The 27,368-nt window shown below is 38.4% G+C and overlaps 2 protein-coding genes and 1 non-coding gene across 5 annotated transcripts in view; 2 read left to right on the top strand and 1 right to left on the bottom strand.

The window, feature by feature from the left end:
• Positions 1 to 27,368, top strand: part of LOC105841769 (uncharacterized) — a 139,058-nt gene that overhangs the window by 61,307 nt on the left and 50,383 nt on the right. The gene's annotated exons all lie outside the window — the stretch shown is intronic.
• Positions 1,560 to 1,642, top strand: Mir2737 (microRNA mir-2737). The gene has a single exon (NR_107293.1). It is a non-coding gene; the product is annotated as a microRNA mir-2737 (primary transcript).
• Positions 8,806 to 10,145, bottom strand: LOC134199251 (uncharacterized). The gene is made up of 2 exons (XM_062669715.1): positions 9,715 to 10,145; positions 8,806 to 9,681 (listed from the first exon to the last, which is right to left on the bottom strand). Exons 1-2 carry the CDS (start codon positions 10,071 to 10,073, stop codon positions 8,949 to 8,951), a joined length of 1,092 nt encoding a protein of 363 aa, XP_062525699.1. The 5' UTR covers positions 10,074 to 10,145; the 3' UTR covers positions 8,806 to 8,948.

A 27,368-nucleotide genomic window follows, 5' to 3' on the forward strand; every position in this document is an offset into this window, starting at 1 on the left:
GTGTATAAACAATTTGTTTCCACGGTTACGTTATAGGCTTTTAATCAGTAAACATTAATAAGTATTTATCCTTTACAATTGTGCTGGGCCCATAACGGTTATTTGAGGGGACTGGACTCTGGAGGTATTTTAAAACACTTACTTCATGGTTAATATATATTACAAACACTACACTATTACACATTTACAATATTTTATGTTTATACAATCCTAGAATGTTTCACTGTCCGTTTCTACATGAGAAGTAAGTTGTCATAACGACAATCATCTGTTATAACACATTTAAATAAACATTCCGATATTCGAAAACTGTCACTTCATATGTGACAAGTGTTGCCTGATATTACTTAAGCTTTGGTTTCATGGGATAGCGGTGCCGTCATACAGCGGCCGTAATATTACGGACCCCAAAAGACGGCCGTCTTTACAGTGAAGACATGTAAACATTTCAGGCCGTATTAACAAACCGTCGTCATCCCCGTGCCAAGCCTTGCGCAGTTCGGATCCGATAATACGGATCAATATTCCCGTTGTGTGTGAGATTTTTTACTGGATCCAGAATACTGTCATATGTGTGAACTGTCTCATACAACTACATACGCTAATAACATATACGTTTAAACGGACCTGTAAATGGGATATTCAATGTGTACGCGCCCTTACGATGTCAGTTACCGCCAGTACTTCCAGATGCCAAAAGTAAAATTTCAGTGTTGTCAGCTACAAAATACAGTAGTTTCTTCAAACAATACAGCGGATTTCAAAATCGATTACAGTAAAATTAGATCCCAGAATCGACTTACTATATTTGTCTACGACACACATTGTTTTCACACTGGCAATTTCGCGTTTCAAATCTTCTATTAAACATTCTCTTTCAGAAGCTCCGATGACGTTGTTTTCTTTTGCTTGTAATTTAGTATACTTAAGATTAACGTTACTTGCAATTTTAGAATCTGGAAAACTTTATGGAAGTAAATCACCAGATGATTCAACAAGATGATCCATCACTATGAGCGATGGTTTCTGCCATAAAGGCCGGAATTTTATTTCCGCAATTTTCCGTTGCTCGTCATCACTTACACGTTACGGACTCTTAAAAATATTATCAATGGTACGCGTAAATCGGCATTTAATGAAGAATCGCAGATAGTGCAAATACATTTACAAGCAGATTTTTTGTCAGGTTTTAGCCACTTACGAAAGTCTTGTATTTGGAGCCATTCCTCACGAAATTGCTCCCGATATTTCTTTTTTGCACTTGACGTACCAGCAGCACCACGAACATCACTTTCCTCACTACTTGAGCCCATTTTTTACAATTATATAGTTTTTAGTTTAATTTACGTCACTCTGACCAAATTTAAATAGAAAATTATGCCAGTTACTCGTATAAATTCTGCTAAAATCTGCTTTGTTTTTGTAAATAATTATAAAATTCTGCTAATAGACGAGGTCATCATTTGTACGAGGATAGAAGATAGAGGATAGATAAAAGAAGAAAAAAAGGCAAATAATTAATTTCAAATATTTATTAACGAATTATAGCTTCTTATTTTCTGTGGCGTCTATGTTTTTATACTGTCCAGATTTGTGCTGCCTTTACCATATTTTTCGATTGTGTAAAATTGACGCATTCACCTTGTTCTTTAACTGCCTCTTTGATATGAAGAATTGCAGCAACATGTTCATTTTTAAATTTCTTCCGCAAGTCGGTTTTTGTATTGTTCATTTAAGAAAATAAGCTCTCACAAGCTGTATTAGACATTGGCGAAATCATCATAGCCTTTGCAAAATCAGTCAAGTGCGGATATTTCTCCTTCTATCAGCCTATGTAATTTTCGAAATGTGGCCCCAAAATATTTCTGTGTTCAAACTCATAGGTGTGGGATTAGAACTTCCTCCAGATTCTAACAGATCGGCCATTGTTTTGTCTAATTAAACCTCCCGATATTCGGAGTCAATTGCTTGTATGTCAGATTCTTTAACCAAATTAGGAAATTTAGAAACAGTTCTGGCCAAAATTGTTAATCCTTTGTATACAACGTTTTGTGGATCAAGAAATTGCATTTGCTCAAATAGTTCATCGAGAGGTAGACGTGACTTTAGTTCAACGAAAAGTTTAATCAAAAAAGACTATCCGCTGCAGGAATGGTGTGATTTCTGTTTTTTGTTTTACATCTCTAGCTAATGATTCAATTAATTTCGTTACGTGCAGTCCAGGGTATATTTCTGATAGAGGCAAAAAATTTACAGATGATGTCGGATCCAATTCGGAAGTGTGTGTGCTTCTTAAATAACCTATATTCATGTAACTTAAAAGAAGTACAAGCATATCTGCCGAATCATTGGCAATAGTATCCAATGATACTTTTTTGTTTTTTACAGAGTTTGAGTGATATTTCAAAACAGAGAGTCGTGAAACTAATTTCATACTACATGCTTTACAAAAAGCGGCATTGCTGTCATCTTTGGATCTTAATAATCAAAATGAAAACACTGGATTCTTTTCCCACTCAGTACGATAATTCTGGTCATATTTTATTTTCATTTTCAATAAGCTTACTTAAGAGTATTATACAACGATGCTCGAGATGGTGCACTCACAGAAGGAGGCGGCGGGGCGGGTGAGGCAAAGCTCTCCTCGCTACGCAAAAATCCGCAGTCGCCGAGCAGGGGGTCGGGACCGGGGTCCCATCCGTGACCCGGCCCCCTAAGAGCTTTGGGCTCCACCCGCTTTATGCGGGGAAGGACCCAGCCGTGGGGCGGGGTGATTTACACCACGGCCGTAATAGGAAGCCGGGTGATGGATAGACCGCTCTGGGGGAAGGTGAAGCGTGGCGTCATCAAGATGGGCTTCCGGCCCGTCGACAGCGGGAACCGGTGGTAGTGTCGCCGGCGGCCGCCAGTCCGGCGTCTGGGGGACGGCGGGATGGATGTAATACATAGGCGGCACTGAAAATTTCGGGAATTAACGAAGTGACACAACACTACTTAGGTCATATTAACTTTGTTTGATCTGCACGCACCCCTAAAAACAATTAAATGTAAAACATACTCTTATCCTTGGATTACTGACAACATTCGCTTGATGATGAAACTTAGGAATAAAGCTCACAAACGACATTCTGTTAGTAAGACTGAGAGTAGTCTGAATTATTATAAGGACCTTAAGTCGTTGGTGGAAAAAGCCCTAGAAAGTGAGAAAAAGGCTTATTTTAATTTTAACATTAACAATAAGATTCATAATCCCTCTATCCTATGGAAAAATTTAAAAACAAATATTTTACCTCCTGTAGATCATGAACTACCATTAATTCTTAACGATGCTAAACAAATTAATGATTATTTTTTGAAAATTCCTAATGTAATCAATTGTTCTTCTATTATATCCAATACTAACTATTTTAACTCTCATCGTTACTCTGATACACAATTTAATCTGTCTGGGGTAAATGAATGTACTGTGTTGCAGATCTTGCAACAACTGAAGTCGGATGCTCTGGGTGTTGATGATATTTCCCTTAAAATGTTGTGTATGACATTGCCCTACAGTCTTACTTCTGTCACCAATCTTGTTAATATGTCAATTAATACATCGATATTTCCTTACACTTGGAAGACTGCTGTGGTTCGTCCTGCTCCTAAGAAACCTAATGCCATGACACTCAGTGACCTCCGACCCATCAGTATACTGCCCTGCTTGTCTAAAATTCTAGAGAAAATAGTATCTTCACAGCTGACGGACTATCTCGAGAGAGAAACATAACATATTGCCTGAGTATCAGTCCGGATTCCGGAGATCGCGTGGTACTGCAACTGCTCTCGTAGATGTGACGGATAATATCCTTGCTGCACGGGATCGGGGTATGTGTACGGTTCTGGTACTTCTGGACTTCTCTCGAGCATTCGACAGCTTGAACATTGACCTTCTTCTTGCCAAATTGAGTTTCTACGGTTTAAGTGCGGATACCATTCGTTGGTTCTCAAGTTATCTGACTGAACGATCGCAATTGGTGGAAATTCGTCGCGGTTAGGGTAATGTTTGATCCAACATGGCTAACGTCATTAATGGTGTACCACAGGGTTCGATTCTGGGCCCTTTGCTATTTATCCTTTACAGCGCAGATATTGTTGGTAATATCAATCATTGTCAGTACCATATATATGCTGATGACATTCAACTGTACATCTCTTTTAAGATGTCCGAGTTTACAATGGCCATTGAAAAACTTACAGGGGACCTAAATAGAGTGGCGAATTGGTCGGAACAGAACTCACTCTTCTTAAATCCCAGCAAGACAAAATATATTGTGTTTGGAAATGAATCTCGATTGTCTAAGCTTCCATCACAACCTTTCAATGGGTTAAATATTCGAAATGACCCCATTGAGAGAGTATATGAGGTGCGTAACTTGGGCCTACTGATGGACGCAGGTCTCCGGTTTAAGAAGCATGTCACTGAGATGGTCCGCCTCTGCTTCTATCGCTTGAAGGTCCTGTACCGCATCCGCAATTATCTCAGTGAAAAACTTCAGATTCAACTCGTCGAGACACTGATTCTCTCGAAACTGAATTAAGCGGACGTGGTATACGGACCAAGATTACTTAATTCAACTGGGCGCATATTACAGAGAGTACAGAATGCATGCATGAGATTTTGCTTTAGCATCCCACCACGATCCCATGTTACGCCGATAATTAATCAAAGCAAAATGTTGAATTTAAAGTTGAGAAGGAAGTTGCATATTGCTTGTTTATTATTTGGAGTCGTAAAATTGCCGAATTATTTGTATCTTAAGTTGACTTATTTAGGAGATGGCGGTAGGCAATCGCGACAACGCTCCCAAGTGTTTGCGACTCCTCGACACTGCTCTGCTGCTTTTGGAGGCAGCTTCCGCTACTTGGCCTCTAAATGTTGGAACAATATTCCTCCACCTATCCAGCACCAGAGAACGCTAAGGTCCTTTAAAACAAATTTAAAAGTATATCTTTTGAATATACAAGAAAAATTCGAAAATATCAAATATAATTACTCCGTACTATAATAAATTATGCTTTGCAACTGCAATTTTTATTGAAATAATTTAATAATGTCATTTTGTTGTCCTTTTCATAACTGTTTTTTTTTATTAGTCATGTTCTTTTTATTTTTTAATATATTTTACAATGTTGTGTATTGGTCGGTCTGATGCTGGTGTGCGCGTCACTCCGCAGGTGCCGGCGGAAGATCAGCGCCGCAGTACTGAGCCGGTAACCGTTTCCAAGCCTCGTTAGTTTTGTTATCTTTTTTATTTATTTTTTGTACTTAATTTGTGTTTGGAATAAATGTTTATTATTATTATTATTATGGGTTATGGATTTTTTTTTTCTCAGCTAATGCTGGTAAGTGTGAACCTAGCACGGGCTTACGCCAAGTGAGTTGGTTCATTGTGTAGTGTTGTAGGGGTTTGAGTAGTGGATGTAAGGAATCGTCGCACTATGGAACAGGTGTCGATTATTACACATTTTTGTAAAGCGATGTATGAATATTTATTAAGACCAAGTTCTGAGAGCGATGTGTGTAATGATTTTGGAATGAGTCCGGTTGATGAAATTATTATGGGTGTAATTTTAACAGTGTGTTGATGCCACATTTGTCGTATTTCATCTGCTAGTGGTATATATTTTTTTATTTTCTCAGTGTATTTTTTCCTTATATTTTCAGAATTAGGTATTGCAATATCTATTAAGTATGTAATTTTTCTATCTTTTAGTGTTAGTGTAATATCCGGTCTATTATTTGTCGTGGTTTTGTCGGTAATGATGTCTCGGTCCCAGTATTAATATTATTATGTTTCTTTTGTATTGTGTTTCTCGAAATACTTAAGATATTTCGGTATAATGAAGATCACGGGCCTAAGCCAAGTGAGCTTCATTTTCTACTTGCAGAATATTTAGGTCTTCCTGCAAGAATTGACGGACTATACGGCATGTGTTTAATATTGCGGCTTTTTGCATGGTCATGTACGTGTTTTCTGCTATGTCTAATATTTTTAAAGATTGGAGTAGGTGTTTAGGTATAACGCCTGTACTGGATAGCACCAGAGGTACAATGTAGACTTTGTTCATTTTCCAGATTCTTAAAATTTCTTCCTTTAATTCTGTATATTTATTTACTTTTTCAGCTATTGATTTCTGTATATTATTGGTGTTAGGAACGGCTATGTCTATTAAATGCACTACTTTATTTATTTTATCAATTAGAGTTATATCTGGCCTATTATTGTGTATAGTTTTGTCAGTTAGTATGGCTCTGTCGAAGTACATCTTGTGCGTGGCGCCCTCCAGCACAGGTTTTGGGGCGTATTGGTAATATGGTTTCAGTGTGCTTTCTAATAATTTATGTTTCAGGGCTAACCTTTGGTGAACTATGTGAGCTACCTGATTGTGCCTATGTGTGTAATCGGTTTGTGTGAGTGTCGGACAAGCACTTGTTATATGTTGGATGGTTTCGGAATGACAATTACATTTTCTGCATTTATCATTTTGTAAATTAGGGTCTTTGATTATGAATTTTCTATAATTTTTTGTATTTATTACTTGATCCTGAATTGCGACCATGAAACCCTCCGTTTCTGGGAATAAATATCCTAATTTAAGCCATTTGTTTGAAGCTTCTGTATCAATGTGATTTTGTTTTAGATCATGTATGTGCCTGCCGTCAAGTTCCTTCTTACGCCATTTATCTATTTTTTCTGTTTCAAGATCTTTTGCTGATTTATATTTTATGTATTTTTGTTTCAGATTTAGTGGTGTATATCTATCGTCTAATTCTTCAATAGCTTTGTGTATAGTACTAGTATCAGATTTTTTATTAAAGAACTCGCGCAGATTTTTTAACTGATTTTGCCATAGTATTTTTAAATCTATCAGTCCTCTTCCACCTTTCGCTCGCTCTTAGGGAGCATATAAGTTATTCCTGCTGTTATGAATTTAGGGAGTTCCTGTTGTCCTTTGATTAGGTCTGTGATAGTCTTTGCTATTATATCGTGTAGGATAAAAAATTTTTTATACCAAAAGTTCTGTACGCTATCTACTCCTGCTGCTTTCCAGTTCTTCATTTTTCGTGTTACTTCCTGTATGTCATCTACTGTAAGCTCCACAAATTCCATCGGTTCAATGTTTTCCCATTTATTTACTTCCTTACTAATCCATTCAGCTTGTTCATTATGGTTTCCTTGATTTTTCCAGATATCAGACCAGTAGTTTTTGAGTTCTTCTGGTTGGGGCATTTGATTATTAGTTACACTCTCATTTCTAAGTAATTTATAAAACCTTTTCTCATTATTGATAAATAATTTATTGCCTTCTTTCCGCTGTAAGGCCTTTAAATATCTACTTAGTCTCTGTGATTTAAGTGCTAATTTCTGTTTTAATGTGTCCAAAAATTCTTCTGGCCTGGTATTATTATTCTCATATGATGAATGAATTCTTGTGTTCCTAAAAATTTGTTCAACTGCTTTAATTAATCGATCAGACCTGTTATTATGGTTGTTAATGTATTGTGTTAATCTACCTATTTCAGCTCGCAGTCTCTTAATATCATTTTCGATTCTAAATTGCCAACAGGGTTTTCGCGATTTAGGTGTACGGTTTTCGGGTGATAGTAGATTATTTCTGATTTTATATCCTAAATGCTCAGAAATAACCAAAGCACTGCAGTAGACCAGTGACTGTATGTCACAGATGTCAGATTCAATCGTGAAGTGTTTACCGAGAATTTCTTTGTTAAAAACTGCAACTAAGTCGTATAAAGTTTTATTCTCTTTTAATCGAGGTAGTTTGGGACGAGCTGTAGGGTCTGTACCTGAATATTGAATTAGTGCTGTTTCAAGCTGCGTGTTAAGTTTTTGTGCTAGTTCGTTAGTGATAGCTGTTTCGAGAGATTTATCTTGTTCTGCAGATTGTAAAAGTGTAGTCCACTCTGGGAGCGTATTTGTTTGTGTCGAAGCTTCACATGATTGATGTCTTATTGTAGTTGAAAGTTGTTGATTTGTGACCATATCGATTGATGTTGAATAATAGTCGGAGTTTGCGGGATCTTTTTCAAAGATGACTGGCATAGTTGGTTGTTGTGTGGTGGATACATTATGTCTAGATGTATTGAAATAGTCCTGTTCTTCTTGTTTAAGTTGCTCTGCGACTGATATTTTAATGTTGTCAATAGTTTGTTCTGATAGAAGTCTATTTCTTAGTGTAACTCTTCTTTGGTCTGCTATTCTTTGTGACGATACGTCTAAACTAGGGTACCGATGTCGGAATCGTTCATAAAGTCTTTTGCAGTACATTGACTTGTCCGTTTCTAGTTTGGTAATGTAGAAATATGTGCGCATGATAAATAGGTTAATATCTTCACTCCATTTCATGCGCACTCTTGGTTTACCAGCTTTGGTGGTCGCAGGTTGGGTGACGTATGTCTCCTGCGAAACATCCTCAGCTGGCGTTGCTGATCTACTCCTAATTATCGCCTCGGCTGTAGCTCTTGAGGACTTTCTCCTACCCCCCGCGTCCCCGACTCCTGTACAGCCGGTGGTCCGGGAGCCACTGGCTAGCATGCTGTCACGCCCGTGGCCAGCTACAGACGTGCCCCGACGTTCGCCCTCGGGCAGCGGTCCTATACGTAATTTATTATGTCAAGTCTCCATATTGATGGGTTACCTTTGCCTTGTTAGCCGTGTAGGTTTCATTATTACACGTTGCCCGCCCCCCGCGAAAGTCAGATGGTCGACTAGGGCGTAAGGTAGGATTTTAGGGGGCTTATTATTATTATTTATTTATATTTATTTAAAATCTTATTAATTACATAATATTTTTTAAAAAAGATATTAAAAATACAATTTTTTAAAAACACTATATAAAAATAGATTGCCGCTGATGGCGGTGTCTACGACACAAGCCACCAGTGGTTAGGACTCCAGAGTGAGAAACCTCCTCACAATGCGTGCAGTATCGAGGATAACTGCTTTCTGTATTAGGCCCTTAACCCAGCTGGATAACGAAAGTTTCTTAAGATGTTGATCGAAACTTTTCGCTATCAAGCCGTGTACCGATACAACTATTGGAACAATGATGGTTGAATCAACATGCCACATGGCGGTAGTCTCGTGGGCCAGGTCTAAATATTTTATTAATTTGTCCTTTTCTGCCTTCACGAGGTTCTCGTCATGAGGAATGGTGACATCAACCAACACTGCTCGACGCGCAGATCGATCTATTATCACAATATCAGATTTATTGGCAACAATATACCTATCCGTGATAATAGACCGGTCCCAGTAGAGCGTAACATGACCATTATCTAGAACTGGTTGAGGTTGGTATTGGTAATAAGGTACAGCAGAATCAAGAAAACCATATTTCAGAGCAAGTTGTTGATGGATAATCCTAGCCACTTGGTTATGTCTATGCAAGTACTCGCCGTTAGCAAACCGAGAACAGCCAGAAACAATATGTCTAATAGACTCTCCCGGACGGTAGCATGCCCGACAAATGTCGACCGTCCCATCCTTTAGTATATATTTCCGGTAGTTGTTCGTCATGATAACTTCGTCCATAATTGCAAAGATAAAACCTTCAGTTTCCCCAAAGAGGTTACTGAATCGTAACCAGGCCACGGAAGCTAATTGGTCTACATCAGGCCTTGTGAGAGCCCGGTAGAACCTACCGTGTAACTCCTTGCTCCTCCATACGGTTATGCGATCTGAAATACTCTCTACCTTCAGCCTCTTCCAATTCCCGTTAGCTAAGGATAGCGGAGTTAGCCCCTTATCGACTGCAACGACATCCCGATACATATTCACGTTCATCTTAAGGAAATATTCCCTAAGGTTGTATATCTCTCGGTTATGTAGATCCTTGGCATTCAAAATACCACGACCCCCACATTTCCGAGGAATATACAACCTCATTACAGACGAACGTGGATGATGCATTCTGTATGCCGTTAACAATCGCCTGACTTTTCTGTCTAGTACGTCCAGCTCTGATTGCGTCCACCTTAGTATGCCAAAGGAATATGTTAACATAGGCATGACCCAACCATTAAACGCTCGGATTTTGTTTCCGCCTGATAAATGGCTTTTTAAGACCTTTATAAGACGACCAAAAAACCGATCTCTAAACAATTGTTTCAAATCTGCGTCAACAATATTCAGCACTTCAAACATACCAAGGTACTTGTAAGTTTCCGATTCACAAAGAGACTTGAGGACCACACTATGGTTAAGTAGTAAGCAATCTGAGCTTACAACTTTACCTCTCTGTACATCTATGAACGCTATTATTATTATTACTATTTAAAAATGTATTTATTGCTATTCGAAGTATTCTCCGCGAAATTTGACACATTTTTCCATACTATGGAACCAATCATTGAAGCAACCATTCCATTCGGAAGTTGGGGTCTCCAAAATGGCCGTTTTGTAGGCGCCCACAGCTTCTTCAGGTGATGAAAATCTCTGTCCACGCAATTTATTCTTTATTTTAGGGAAAGTATCGAAATCATTAGGGCTTAGGTCGGGGCTGTACGGCGGATGGTCTAATAATTCTATGTTTTCTTGCTCTAAAAACTCTTTTGTTCTGTGCGCGGTGTGAGAACTCGCATTGTCGTGATGGAGGATGACGCGGCGGTTGCAGTTCTCTTTACGGAGTTCAGAAACGACCTGTGGCAAACAAATGCTAGCATACCATTCTGCATTAACCGTTCTTTGTCCCTCAAGAGGAATAGTCGTAACATGGCCGGCTTTGGAGACAAACGTGGCCACCATTTTTTTTTTGCAACACTCCGTGAACGAACAATTTTGGTTGGCTTTAACTTATTTTCGAACACCCAAACTCGTGACTGGTTTTTTGTTTCGTACGCATATATCCAGGATTCGTCACCTGATACAATGTTGTATACAGCATTTGAAGATCCTGCGTGGAATCTTTCGAGAGTTCTGACGCACCAAGTAACGCGAGCCGCTTTTTGCTCTTCACAGAGCGAATGCGGTATCCATCGGGAAAACAACTTTTTTACACCTAATTGTTCATGCAAGATTATTTGTATTTGACTCATGCCAATGTCTAAAGTTGCCTGAATTTCGCGGTATGTCACATGTCGATCTTCCTCAATCAGCTTACGCACAGCATCAACGTTTTCTTGGGTGACTGCAGTTTTTGGACGACCTTGACGGGGATCATCACTGAGCTTGACACGTTCACGTTGAAACTCAGCAAACCAGCGATAAATTGTGGTTTTGGATGGGGCTTCATCACCAAATGCAGAAATCATCCAGTCAACACACTGTTTTTGTGTTAATCCACTTCGAAAGTCATAATAAATCATCGCTCTTGAATTTTCTCGAGTCAATTCCATTTTCTCAACGACTAAACAAGTTTGACAAAACCTCGTGACAAGACCGAGAATCTTTTTTTAAATAAATAAATGGTATTCGATTTTTAAAACCAAGGAGTTTTCAATGGAGGAACAGTGGAAATATTCCATTCCCGATACTTTTAGTGCAGCCTAGTATCATCTTAGTAGTTAACAACACACTGTGTCACAACAGCGGGTACCAAGTCATCGGTAATGTAATATGGCGACTTGCACGAATCGCAAGTATTAGACTACGTTCACAAGAATTGTTACGTAAACAAAACACTGTTAACAATAAAATTCTTCATACAAATCTCTCTATTGGGACATTAGATAGATAAATGCTAACTTATTGAATAAAATTGAGTTCATTATAAACACTTCATAAGCTTTTCCATGTTCAGTTTAAATATAACCGGCCGTAACAGCAGCGTTAGTGGCGGGCTGCTGTTACACAGCTTGTACCCTGACTACTGGCGGATTGCTGTGCCCCATCGTCAATTCTTTCTTTAACCAGTTTTTTTATTTTCCAATGGCAGTGAATCCGGACTCCATAGCACACAATTACTGATAATAGTACCGCGATAACTATGAGCACCATACCAAAATTGTTGATGTTATTATCGAGATGTCCAGTGACAACTTGCGCTTGGGCAATAGCAGTATTATCTTTGTTCTCGTTGATACCCATTGTGACTAATAGACTGATTCACAAAACTAATAAACAATTACTGTATAAATTCCAAATGTGATCAGCTATAACAACTAAAATGCTTTGTTGTCAGAATTGGGCCTAAATACTAGGTACGTGCGATACGATTAAAGTTGAATTTGTACACGTGAATTTCAACATAATTGAATACAACTATATAAATAATAGTTGATGCAAGTACTTTTAACAAAATATTTATGTACCTTAATTTAAGTATATATGTTGGAGTATTTCCACTTTCGGGTAGCGACATGGTAAGCGGGCGGTCTTCGTAAGTCAATAAAACCAGAAATGTTAACTCAGAGCGTATATTACGCAGGAGCGTTCCGTCTGATACGGCGACTCGCTCGCTTCTGAGCTCGAGAAGAAGAAGAAGAAGGGTCGTCGTACCCCCTTTCGGGAGCATGGAACGGGCCTCGGGGCAAACCCCACTGCCCGGAACGAAGCTCCCTGCCACACAGGGCAGGGGTGAAATGTTGCAAGACGGGATTAGGGGGGCTGTTCGTATGCGCGTTCGGCGCACTCCACATCGACAAAAATATATACATAAACATAATACGATGGGCTTGATCTTAAGCGACAGCTTGATGCCCGTGGAGGAGTCACCCCGGCGCCGGCTGCTGTCCTCTGCTTGTTTTTTTTTTTTTTTTTTTTTTTTTTTTTTTCTACTTACTACTAACTAACTACTACTGAGCTCGAGAGACAACAATGGAGCGTTTTTATAGTAATGTGTCGTGGTGGGACGATGTTGTTTACGACTCTTAGCTTGCACGTGTTGTTTTCGATGAATGCTTGCACCTGTTGTTTGTCGTCCCATCTTTATTAGGCATGAACTAATGGTTTATAAAAATACGCGCCGACTTATATATTCACGTAAATGGATACTGACCTTGAATGTGATTTTTTCAGCCTGTATCTCCTTTGTGATTGGGTGGTTTGTGACTTATTTGTGATTGGGTGGTTTGTGACTTATACCGTTCAATTATGAAATACTATTAAATGATTTTATATTGTACATATTGCGCATCTTGTAGCTGTTGAGTCCCGTTGAGAAATGATAGTTGTGTATTTTACGCGACGCGGAGCTAGCACCATTCCTCCAATTCGCCGCCTCCTCCCTCGCCGCGCTGCCTCCGTCTTTAGCGACTTCACGAAAGAGGAGTTGATGCTAGACTTGCGCAAAACATCACTTCCCAATGTAATGTGATATGACATCACTTTTACAGACAGGTGATATTACTCGAAAACATTACACATTACTCGGTGCGTTCAATAGATACTGTGACGAATACATTGTATCTATACACCCGAATCATTACCTAAGTGATGTGTTCATACTTTGTATTGTAATACACTGTTATATTTCTTGACAGAGATTGACTTACTTAATAATATAATAATTTTATTTTTTACTTAATATAATTTATTGTGGGATGAACGGATTTCATATGGCGACTTAGACTGCAAATTGAGCTCGACGATAATGTTAATGTACGACAGCAGTAGACGCATTGTTTCGGCGCGGTCTCCTCAAAGTGCATCCAAAGAGGACTGTACTTTGATTTAGACGCCATTCTTTCTTTCACTTATTAAACACGCATTAAAACAAATAATAAAACTATCTTCAAACAAGTGCTTAAGTAATTCAAACACAAAAATTAATATGAAATATTACTAAGCAATTACGAGCGACTAGCGATTTTACAAAAGTTCTGAATAAAAAATTAAGTAACTACTTGCGGGGAACTACCGGCTGGCCGCATGAAAAATATTCACACAAATACCTATACTAAAATTCATACGTACCATAGGTATAAAAATGTACCTAGAGGCCAGGGCATACGGGTCAAAATCACTAGAAATAATTCCGTGTCGCTTGCTCATTTCTTTTGCGTAGATCGGTCTGTCTCGCTCGCTCGGTTCCGTTCGTGTATTAAGCAACATTACACGACAAAGAAAGAAATATGCTCGGTGATAGCTTCGCTAGAAGTAATAGTGTTCTGTGGGTAATAGTGTGATGTTTGTTTCCTTCGCGTAATGTGTGATGTTGCATTACATCGTAGAGTAATATTACCGGAGTAATATCACTCGCATTACTTACACATGTCTAGTTGATGCGTAAACAGATACAATCCCATTACTTTATAATGTATATTTAGGTATCTAATAACTACTACACGTAATGTAACTACATGGTTAATATTATATTACTTAAAATATAAAATTTTTCATCGTCGTTAATATAACAACATTACATTTAATACTAGTCTAATAATCTTAAAGGCTGTTTAACTACACGTCCACTTCGAGTCACAAAGTGTTTAGGTGGTAAAATACGAAGCCTCAGAACACGCGCTTCATTACCTAATATAATCTTATTACGAGGGCGGCACTGAAAATTTCGGGAATTAACGAAGTGACACAACATTACTATTTAAAAATGTATTTATTGCTTTTCGAAGTATTCTCCGCGAAATTTGACACATTTTTCCATACTATGGAAACAATCATTGAAACAACCATTCCATTCGGAAGTCGGGGTCTCCAAAATGGCCGTTTTGTAGGCGCCCACAGCTTCATCAGGTGATGAAAATCTCTGTCCACGCAATTTATTCTTTATTTTAGGGAAAGTATAGAAATCATTAGGGCTTAGGTCGGGGCTGTACAGCGGATGTTCTAATAATTCTATGTTTTCTTGCTCTAAAAACTCTTTTGTTCTGTGCGCGGTGTGAGAACTCGCATTGTCGTGATGTAGGATGATGCGGCGGTTGCAGTTCTCTTTACGGAGTTCAGAAACAACCTGTGGCAAACAAATGCTAGCATACCATTCTGCATTAACCGTTCTTTGTCCCTCAAGAGGAATAGTCGTAACATGGCCGGCTTTGGAGACAAACGTGGCCACCATTTTTTTTTTGCAACACTCCGTGAACGAACAATTTTGGATGGCTTTAACTCATTTTCGAACACCCAAACTCGTGACTGGTTTTTTGTTTCGGGTTCGTACGCGTATATCCAGGATTCGTCACCTGATACAATGTTGTATACAGCATTTGAAGATCCTGCGTGGAATCTTTCGAGAGTTCTGACGCACAAAGTAACGCGAGCCGCTTTTTGCTCTTCACAGAGCGAATGCGGTATCCATCGGGAAAACAACTTTTTTACACCTAATTGTTCATGCAAGATTATTTGTATTTGACTCATGCCAATGTCTAAAGTTGCCTGAATTTCGCGGTATGTCACATGTCGATCTTCCTCAATCAGCTTACGCACAGCATCAACGTTTTCTTGGGTGACTGCAGTTTTTGGACGACCTTGACGGGGATCATCACTGAGCTTGACACGTTCACGTTGAAACTCAGCAAACCAGCGATAAATTGTGGTTTTGGATGGGGCTTCATCACCAAATGCAGAAATCATCCAGTCAACACACTGTTTTTGTGTTAATCCACTTCGAAAGTCATAATAAATCATCGCTCTTGAATTTTCTCGAGTCAATTCCATTTTCTCAACGACTAAACAAGTTTGACAAAACCTCGTGACAAGACCGAGAATCTTTTTTTAAATAAATAAATGGTATTCGATTTTTAAAACAGGAACAGTGGAAATATTCCATTCCCGATACTTTTAGTGCAGCCTAGTACTCACCGTAAGTATTAAAATTCTTCACAATTCGGCACAACACATAAATCACAGCACACGCGAACCACACATTTGCAAATGACAACTTCAACTTTGTTTTTTTATAATTTTTTCCAGGACTGGAATACGGTCTATTGGTTTTATCTGGTTGGAAATTTATCAAAGAAGCAGGAAAGATATATATATATAAACACACTAATGAACGAGCAAGTCGGATAAAATTCATAAAACTAGAGGAAGGTCAAGTCAAGAGGGCTTGTAGACCACTAGTCCACACGGGCAATTTAATGGTCCTAAATCTTGTAGACTAGTGGTCTACGGGGCATAATAAGGTGCAGAATTTTGCAGACTGGTAGTCTACGGGGCAATTAAGCGGTTATGATAATTGTTAGAACTTGCACTTTGATTAAACCTACATTCACTTGGAAAATGTCCTAGTTTATTACATTTAAAGCACTTCACCAATTTTTTATTAAAGTTTTTCTTAGCAACAAATGCAGTGTAGAGGATGATTGCGCACTTTCACCGCCGCTTCTCTCCTTTATTCTTTCCTCTTCTATTAGCAACCTGGCTATTAAGTTGTCATATGTCTGCTTATCATCAGGTGCCGATTCCCAAGCAGATACAAAATATTTGTATTGATCTGGTAACGACATCAAAACTTTCGTTATTACGAGCTTATCCGATATTCTTAACCAAGCTGTTTCAACTGATTTTTCATTTCCTGTATCTTTGATAAAATCGTAGACATCTCTACACCTTCTTCATATTTAAATTTAAAGAATCTTTGCTGAACAATATGAATGCTCGTCTGATTTTTGTTCATACACACTAAGTAATTTTCGCCACATCTCGGCCGACGTTTCACATGACAAAATATGTACCATGACATTTTCAGACATTCTTGTAACAAGCAAAGTCTGTGCTTTTGCATCACTAGTTTCCCAACGCGTACGGTCGGCATCATTATCAGGTTTTATCTTAGTGCCGCTTACTATGTCATACAAGCCCTGGCCTTAGTCTGGAATTGCCATATATTCCAATTCTTGGAACCTTCCAATTTTATTGCTTCCTGTCCGTGTAATGATGAATCCATTTTGATTTTACTTCTTCTTGCCTTGTTTCAACCAGAAACAAGGAATATCTTGCCCGGCAAGGTTTTAACCTCCAAGCACGCGGCGTGCGGCGTCACTTGTTTTTTCACGTTGATGTTTTTTTTGGCAGTAATTACTTCTTGCGTACACTTTTATTCAATCTAATTATGTGCCTGGGCCCATAACTTGAAGGACATTTTAATTAAAGGCAATACGCAATATTGTTAACGAGTTTTATTTTAGAGACACACACATTACACGTTATATTCCGCCATTACATATTTTAAGCGAGAGAGAGAGAGAAAAGATATAATTTGTTATCACATTTTTGTCTCATCTATTACATTGTACGTTTCATTTCACTCAACAGTGGTTTAGATCTACAATGGCCCTTAACATGACCATAAAACAGCAGGAATTATAACATTGTATGGTTGGGTAAATATAATATATAAATCTACAGGCAAAGCTGTATAACACATATATATCCTACTTGGTAAAATTTGTCCGTCAAATGTAATGACCACTGTCTCTGTATAATTAAACACAGTATTTATCATCTATAGTTTTCTTTACTTTTAATCTCCTAGTTTTTAAAATTCTATCACACCTTTGGTACAGTAACTTTCTCAATTATTTGCTGTGGCCTTAAATCAATAGGAATCCCTCTTACAATTCCCATTCGACTGATGTTGAAAGTAGGTATTAGAGCTTTATATTTGTTTGCTGGTAATATACAATTTTGAATAAAATTGTTGGCATCTGAATAGTTCTCAAAAGCTAGAGAAAGTCTATTTCTGCCAATTTTTTAAAACTACCATTCACTATATTTTGGAAGCTATTATGTTTTAAAAATCTACCAAAAATGACAGGATGTAAACTTACATTATCATTTGGAGAACTTATAAACTTACTCTTTGTTTTGTAGTTCTACAAATTTTGTAAGCTCAAACTGAGTTAAAATATAACAATTGTCTTGTAGATCTTTCTCCAGAGGACCAACTATATCGATATAAATCTCCTCGAACGAATTTGAAAAAGTTGTAGTGATCTCCATGGGTTCTTTAATATATTTCCACATTTCATTCTCTATTCTATCACTTCATTGTTTAAGCCTGGCCAGTAAAAATATCTCTTTATGTTAGTTATCATTCTACGCATACCACCTGCATGACCGCTGGTAGGTTATAAATGAAAGTTATTAAAATATGTTTCTTTTCTTCATCACTTGTAATTCTCTTAACACCTTTTAATATATAAATTCAAGGACCGGTCCAATCCTTAATTAACAAATCTTTAATAAAACTTACATTCTCATCATTTTTCACTATTCATAGTTCTTTTATTTTATAACATTCACAAAAATCTTTCAACTTGTCACAAATTCGTCTCGCGTAAATTGTGCCTTAAAGTCAAGGTTAATGTATAATATACCTAGTCAGGTCATAAATTCTGTCACATGTTTAATGTAAAATAATTGAAACAAGTTTATTCATTATGTAACCATTCATATACCAAAATGAACTTAACAAAACATAGATTCTTATGACACTAAAGTTTATTCAAAATGACCTCCGTGTTTTGAATACAGGCCTTCAATCTGCGCGGCCAGTCGTCTATCGCAGCACGAACGAGGTCCATGTCAATATCGGCGGCTGCCTTAATCAAGGATGTCTTGAGTGACTCCAAATTGGGATGAGGCTTTGAGCACGCCTTTTCCTCCAAGTGTTGCCATATCTTGTAATCTAACGGATTCAAATCTGGACTGGAGGAGGGCCAGTCTTCGTGCCGGATTAAGTCGATTTCACGCGCCGCCAGCCAGTCTTGTGTGCTCTTCGCTCTATGAGCTGGCGCCGAATCTTGTTGGAATACCCAGTGCCTGTTATTAAACATGGTATGAGAAACAGGTTCCGCAAGGTTCGTCAAGACTGTATTTTGATACACAACTGCATTCGTTTTTACACCTTTCTCACAAAAATGTACCTCTGTTAAGCCCCAATAAGAAACTCCCAACCATACCATGAGCGAGGATGGAAAATGACCTCGTCGGACACGCGGAATACGGTTGCTCGCTTCTTCACTACTGTACACACTTTGTTTGTTGTAGCTCCCTTCTACGGTAAAAAATTTTTCATCCGAAAAAAGAATTTCCCGATATTTTTTTCCCGCGTACCGCTTCAACAAAGCGCGGCATCTCTTCAGTCTCAGGTCCATTAGACGATAGAGCATTCAAACGATGTCCTGTTTTCCTTCGATATGCCCGAAGCCCTAAGTCTTCATTTAACACCCTTTTCACCGTGGTTCTGCTTAACCCCATCTGAAGGGGTCTCAGGTCCATTAGACGATAGAGCATTCAAACGATGTCCTGTTTTCCTTCGATATGCCCGAAGCCCTAAGTCTTCATTTAACACCCTTTTCACCGTGGTTCTGCTTAACCCCATCTGAAGGGCCAACAGTTTCTGCTTACGTTTGGGATTTATTTGAATTCGCGTCTTCACAGCTTTTATCACTGCTGGAGTCCTAACAGACCGAGGGCGACCACTTCTTGACCTGTCATCTACACTAGAGTCTTCATTGTATTGTTTGATGGTACGATAAACGAATCTTTTGGTTATATTAAAATTTTCCAGTATGTTAAAAATTTAAATTGGCGCGGAACCGCAACGATGCAACGCAATAACTGCAACACGGTCTTCTTTAAGCGTCCACTACATTTTTAAAAATGAGTAAAATTGTAAAAGTATACATTTTTATTTTCATGAACAATTCGAAATTCGAATTCAATAAACTTGTTTGTGGCCAGCATTCTAAAAGAAAAGTTTTTACTGTGTGACAGTACTTATGACCTGACTAGTTATATTTATTAATACTATAAACAAAACATTTACATTCTACGTCAATGTGTTTTTGTTTCCTTAATCTTTCTAAGTCGTCTCTCCTGATAAAAGTCATTTCTAGAAAGTCACTTGGTATTTTTAGCAACTTTACTACTCTTCGTATGTCGTATCACTCTTGTCAGAGCGGTCGTGGTAGTCATCCAGCATCATTGTTGTGGGCAGATGTTATGCGCCTCACGAGCAATCGCCACTCCTCCCGGTTTGTGGTGAGCCTGTTCCGCTCATGCAAACAGCCGCCAACTGCCGACTTGATCTGGTTGGTCTATCGCATGGGCACCCTTCCATACGGTCTGGTGCCTTCTACTTTGCCCTGAACAACAAGGCGCTCTATGGAGTCATTTCCTCGCCGGGAGACATGTCCAAAAAATGATAGTATGCGTCCATGCACGAGCGGCGAAAGACGCTGCTTAATGCGGAGTTCTCGAAGAATGGAGATATTGGTACGAAGTTCGGTCCATGAAATACCAAGCATTCGTCTCCAGCACCACATCTCCAGAGCATCAATCTTCTTTCTCTCGACCTGCCGCAAAGTCCACGTCTCCGCAGCGTATAGGAATATGGGGAAAACAAGAGTTTGTACGAGCCGAATCTTTGTGGCTTTGGTAACGCTTCTGTTCTGCCATATCTTCTTCAGACTGTCCATTGCATTTCTTGTGATCGCCATACGCCGCTTTACTTCATCTACGCAACTGCCATTGTTCGATATCAAGACTCCAAGATATATGTAGGATTGGATGACCTCGCAGTTCGCAATCTGAGTAATGTCTTGCAAGTTGTTATTGGCTCGGTCTACAATCATCATTTTGGTCTTACTGCGATTAAATCTCAATCCGAACTCTTGATTTACGCGCTCCGTTTTGAGAAGTAGTTCTTCCATATGCCAAGCTTCAGACGCAAACAAGGTCGTATCATCTCTATAGCGTAAATTCACTATCCTGCATCCGCCAATTACAACACCGTCAGCCCAGTCCTCAAGGGTAATGCGCATTATAAGTTCCGTGTAAGCATTAAACAAGAGCGGTGACGTTATGCATCCTTGGCGGACCCCTGCGCTGGGATGGAAGTCTTTAGATAGTTACTGGCAAACTTTCTTTCTCTACAACTTTTTAAGCAGTGGAGAATTCGTTAAATTTGTCAGTACATTATTAATATTTTCTGGTTCAGTTGCCCATATATGCACTGTTTTTTTCCATTCTGACCAAAGATTTGAAAACATTTACATCTCCAGGCTGAATCAAATGTATCGCATTTGTTGAAAGTGCGTAAAGGATGATACCGTTTTCATTGCAATATTTACTGAGTCGCAGTGTTAAGTGGCTTTTATGTCCATCAACAAAAACGAGAACTGGTTTTGGGGTTTTGGAATGGTTTGTTCTTCCACCCATTTATCGAATCCTTTGACAATATAATCTTAAAATATATCTGACTTCATCCACCCGGTTTCTGACTTTCCTAACAGTCATCCCGCAGGCATACTATTTATAATATCTTTTGGCGGTCTTATATAGGAAAGGATTACACAAGGAGGCAAAGTCTTAACTCTTCCCAGAAGCTGATATAAATAGAAGAACAGTAACAGCCTCGTTTTCCTTGCCTTTAATGATTTTGTAGACATTTTTGTATCACAGCCTCTCATACGATTCTTTTTTTATAGTTCCCAAACTGAAAATGCCATAGGTGACGAATTAATTCTAAGAAAGTAAAAAAATGATGTAAATCGTTGCAAGTTTATTCTTTATGCCGCCCTTCTTCTTCGAGTTGTAAACAGTTCTCTCGGATCCGTTCTACGGACGGATTGGACGAACTTTAAAATACCAATCGTCGTTCATACTTGTGTTATCGCGAAAATGGAGGTATTTTCTACTTTTTCATATTTTTTTAGTGGCTCAACATCGGCAATTTTAGGGAACCTGAGCCTTTTACTCCAATAATAAAAAAAAAACCCAATGAAATGAAAAAACAGTTTTAAAATAAATCGTCAATAGAACTAAAGGGATAGCGTTGTCTGTCAACAACACACATAACACACATTACTTTTCTCAATACTTCGCAATGTCTACAACAACATACTCTTCGCGTACAACATACGTACGTCGCCCAACAACATACTCTTTTACAAACATATATTTTCTTTTTACAGATTTTTACTATAGGTTTTACACAAAAATCATAACTGTAGGTATCTGAGAGGTAAATATTAGCACATAATAAGCAATATTGTTGCTTTAAAGTAATAAAAAAAAAACATGCAACGAGACAAGGTGCTGGTAGTCTCGACGCTATTTGAAATGTTATTTCAATGACACTTAGTGACGTTCCATATTTTATTTTCAGTAGTGTTTAATTTTTGCTACAATATTGAAAATTGTGAGCATTGAAATAGTTATTTATGTTGTTGAAATTTTCTATCGGTTATGTTGTTCACATACAACATTGCGAATTAAAGGGTTAAGAAATCATAAAATACCTATCTAATTACATAGTTCACGAACACACAAAAATCACATTACGCGCACACCGCACGTGACACCAAGGTCAAGTATGCATCAAAACTCCAATAATTCAAAAATCTATGAAACACAAAACTTGAACTTTCATCAAGTATTGCGTAATATTATCATGAAATTAGTTGCATTCTGATATAGATCTGTCGGTATATTCCCTGTCCCTTGTAATTCTGTTTCATTTCAATCTTAGAAACCGCCAAAATTCAAAACATAACAATTCGCTTCATCTCTTTCACTGCGCTAAACGATCGCTTAGTTAAAATGAAAGGACGCGAACCCTAATGACATTCGCTTGCTCTCATTCTAATTAAGCGATCGATTGGCAGAGTGAAAGAGTTAGTAAGTTTTCAAATATTGGTTTGGTTTGCAAAACTACCAATGGAAAACCATTGCACGATGATTAGATTTATATTTGTTTGTATTTTCGTCGTTGTTTTGATATGTCGTGTTGATTTAATTTCTGCCGAGATACGTTTTCTAAAATCAGTTTGTATAGTGGTGAATATCAATACGATCCGATTTCAGATTCGTTTTGATATATCGGACGCATACCTCTTCCTTTTTTTTATATTGCAGTCTGCAAATCTTATGCGTATTTCTTTTACGTCTTAAAATCGACGTGCTATTTGACCCATCAGTATCCATACTAGAGTTACAATTTATAGTAACATAATGTGCAACCGCAGGGGGAGAAGCCTTCGAGTCTTCAGGTTCATTTATATGTAGAATCAAAGTAAAAAAACGAACCCTATTATAAAATATATACACAGAAACTAAAATCTAAATATAAATAATAAGTGTTTACAGTTTAATGACGGTTGCTACAGCCGGAGGTTGCAAAAAAAACCATCGTTTATTTAAACTAAATTTAATTAAAAGAATTACAATTTAAAAGTATACTAAGTTAACCTAAGCTAGTGTGTCTTAATCGAATCAAGATCCAAGAGTGCTGTCTTATTGCTGGTCACGTGGGCTACTCCCGTTGTGCTGACAGTGCGCCTCGTGTCAGACGGCGATCGTTGACCAGAAAATGCCTACTGGTGGTTTCCATGCACTAGCCTTGCGCAACACTGGTAGTGGCTGTTACCAGAAAATGCATGTGAGCGATTTCCATGTACTAGTCTTGCGTAACACCTCCCCTCGTAGAACAGCGACTATTTGCGACTTTGGTCGTGAATTGACCTGGGGGATGATTCGGGTCAATCCTTCTGGCCATGGGAAGGGCGTAGACGGCCTGTAACTCTGGTTGTCCCTCTTCTACCACTTGTGGTGACGATTTTATTCGCAGCTTGGAGTGGCACTTGCGATAGTAAAGGTCACTAATTAGTGTACATGCACTTAACAGTATTACATAGAAGGGTATCGTAGTGTGATAAAAGCTATAGTCGGTGTCTCTATGTGGTCTCATCGGAAGCTGCGCGGAGACTGTTGTGCTGATTTGATGTAGGTTGTTCAGGTCAACGGAGTTTAGTGTCAATTTTGGTGCAGATGTTGGACGCAACGACGACATTACTGGGTAGATTGATGATTTTTACAGCTTGTCCTCTTAGTCGGTTATTGGTGCTAATGATGGTGAACTGCGGTGTCTCCAGATAACATAGGTGTGAGACTATGGCTAAGTAGCTCCCTTGCAATGTTTGGTACAGGTGTTGGCCACAGGAGAGATGTACTTTCGTCGGAGTGGGGAAGCTGATGGTGTAATGCCTCTCGTCCAATGCTTCGTACGCCACCGATACAGGGTGACAAGTGGCACCTCGTTGCTAAGTCGTAATGAGCTGCTGGATACAATCTTCAGTTGATCGACTCTGGAGGTTCCGTTTTTCTTCGCATAGATACCATTTGCTGGTCTTCGGGCATTCAGCCTCTATGTACCTGAACTCTTTCTGGTGGATTACGAGGAAAGGATAGGGAGGAGAAAGGATTTCATTATGCCTGTTGGGAACTATAGAGAGTTTATATAGGTCATGAGTAGACGGGGTTATAATGGGAAATTTACAGATAATATGATCCTAACCTAATTATGTCGAAATTTTCTCTAAGATAATCTATTATATAAATCTATTACTCTCTCTCTTTGCTATAAAGCTTGCTTAATTTTTTAATAATGTCGCTTATAGTGTGTAGATTTAAAATGGAATGATGTGCAGTGGAACTTCTAATAAATGCTAGGATATTCTGAAGTTTAATTAACTATTGAGATATTGAACCCACGTTATCGCTTAAGATAATACGAGACTGAGCGAAATGCGCGTATTTAATTAAATCATTTTCTCTAGTCGCATCAGTTTTCCTGATTTTATTTATCAGTGTGCTGATTTTGTTTATCTACCATGCTATCTATGACCCGAGAATATTGATTTGTCCAATTTTTTGTTAAGCTAATATGAAATTCATGTATTAAGTCGTTCTGGTTATCCTGAAGGGGTTTAAGGGCCTGATTATAGTGCATAGCATCTGTATAATCAAGGTTCCCTGTGACGCTCTTTATTACCGATCCTAGACCGTCTACATTTGCCTCAAATGTCTCTAACTGACTCAAAACGGTATCAAGCTTATTCCTGAGGAAGATTAAATGAGGTTCCTATAAAAAGTGCGTTTTATTATGCAAATCAGGGCTAATACTTTCCAACTGATCATTAATAGAATTAATGATATTTCTAATATCCTGAAGATTAATAGTTGTAGGAAAGAATGATAGGAGATATGATCTTAGCAAATCCCATATTGAAAGGTGTTCGCGCCGACGTTTAGACATATTTCATAGATATAAAACCTCTTTGCCATTGCACTCAAGGCACGCACAAACGTCACAATAAAACAGTCAATCAAAAAATCAGAGTTTAATTTTACATAAATTAAATTCCAAATGTCCATACGAGACATAATTTGGCGACCGTGACAGGACAACAATTCAAAAAACCAAACCAAAAAACGCTTCTTCTTCAAAAACGAGACGACGCGTACCAATCAAAAGGTTCATCGCGAAGAACATTTTGGTAGTCAAGATTGGCAGCATCAGCCTCAAGATTGGCAGCATCAGCCTGGACCTAGCCGGCCTCGGTTCGTGAAGCATCATTCAAGCATTCAAGCGACACCGAAGCTCAGCGCTCAGCGTCTCGAGAGTTTGCCTTGCGCCCTGCCTACAAACGAGTAGCCTCTTTACGTCACAGCATCGGTACGACGGACGAGCCATATCGTGCGTTACCAGTGCCGTCAGCTTTTCGCACGCCAACTGGTATGCCGACGCAGTAAGGAGCGTGAGATATAACTTATTTATTTACAATCTATTGGTTTCTTACCTCATTTTGCAATATGCATATTTATTGCGGTAGACTTGTTGAATTCCACTAAAATTTGTAAATATTAACTAGTTTACATTGTTTTATATTTCAAAATGCCTTCAGACGGTGAAAAACATGGTTCCATTCGCGGATCTTTAAAAGAGCTCACGACTAAACGTAGTTCAATTAAGGGTCAGATAACCAAGTTTAAAAATTATCTCGACAAGCTGATTCTGCAGTCAACGTTATCAAATGTTGAGCTAACTGAACTATCACTTAAACTTGACAGATTTGAGGGACTTTCAACAAAGTTTGATGCGTTGCAAAGTGAAATCGAGGTCTTAAATTCTAATAATCTTGATTTGGAAATCGATGAAAGAGACAAAATTGAGCAGGAGATTATAACAAACATTGTCACAGCAAAAAATATTATCGATCAACAAAATTCGATTAAAGATAAAGATAGACGCAAATCGATCTTCCAGGAAGCTCAGTGTGGTCTCGATCATCACAACATTGGTGTAAAATTACCGCAAATTCAAATATCTAAATTCAATGGGTCCTATTTTCACTGGTTGGAATTTCATGATACTTTTGTAAACCTAGTGCATAAAAACGAACATATAACGAACACACATACACAAGTTCCATTATTTAATTTCATATTTGGAGGGCGACGCAGCGCGCATAATTTCTAATCTCGAAGTTTCCTCGGCGAACTATGCAGAGGCCTGGGAACTACTTTGTGCGCGATACAATAATAAACGATTACTTATTAACCAACACCTTAAATCACTATTCAATATTCAGTCCATTACTCGCGAATCGGAAAGGTCACTACGTTTCTTGGTGGATCATGTAACCAAAAATTTACGGGCACTATCTAGCTTGAAACAGCCGACTGATCATTGGGATATGCTTATTATCTTCATGCTGTCTTCCAAGCTAGATAATACGACGCTAATGAAGTGGGAGGAGACGCGTAATGGCATCGACGATGTACCTACTTTACAACAATTCTTTAAGTTTTTGGTCGATCGTGCTGACGTTCTCGAGGCTTTAAATAGAAACAAATATGATAACCCTACCAAGACATTACTAAATACTTCGCGTCACACAGCCCCTACTAATAATAATAAACCAATCCATGTGAAATCGTTTACCAGCACCACTCAAAATTATTCATCTTCTTGCATTATTTGTAAAGAAAACCATCGAATCTATAATTGTCCTATATTTATAGCAAAAAACATAAAGGAAAGATGGTCTGAGGTTGAAAATTTAAAATTATGCGCTAATTGTTTGAGAGCTGGCCATTCAGTGACTGACTGTCGATTAAGCAGCTGTCGCGAATGTAATGAGCGACACAATACACTTCTCCACCAGTCTAATACTGCAGTCGTAAGTAGTTCCGCTATGTGCTACGACTCTAGTGATGTGCTACTATCCACAGCATTAATCGAAGTATCCAATCCAAACACTAAAGAAAAATCTACTGTACGTGCCTTTTTAGACTGTGGAAGTCAATATTCGTTTATCACTAAATCTTTAATGCAAAGGTTATCACTTAAATCTAGATCCATTGATATACTAAATGTAATCGGCATCAGCAATAAATCAGCGGATACAATTAAAGAAAATTGTACTGCGCAAATATCGTCACTACGAAATCAATTTAGTGTGACACTTTCTCTATTTGTCCTCGACCAGTTAACGGGTATATTACCTAACACTCCTATCAACATCAAACATTTAAATATACCTAACAATATTAAACTAGCCGATCCTTCTTTCTACCAACCTGGTCCAATCGACCTGTTGATTGGATCAGATATTTTTT

This window comes from Bombyx mori, chromosome 1 (assembly GCF_030269925.1).
Source record: "Bombyx mori chromosome 1, ASM3026992v2".
Taxonomy (NCBI): domain Eukaryota; kingdom Metazoa; phylum Arthropoda; class Insecta; order Lepidoptera; family Bombycidae; genus Bombyx; species Bombyx mori.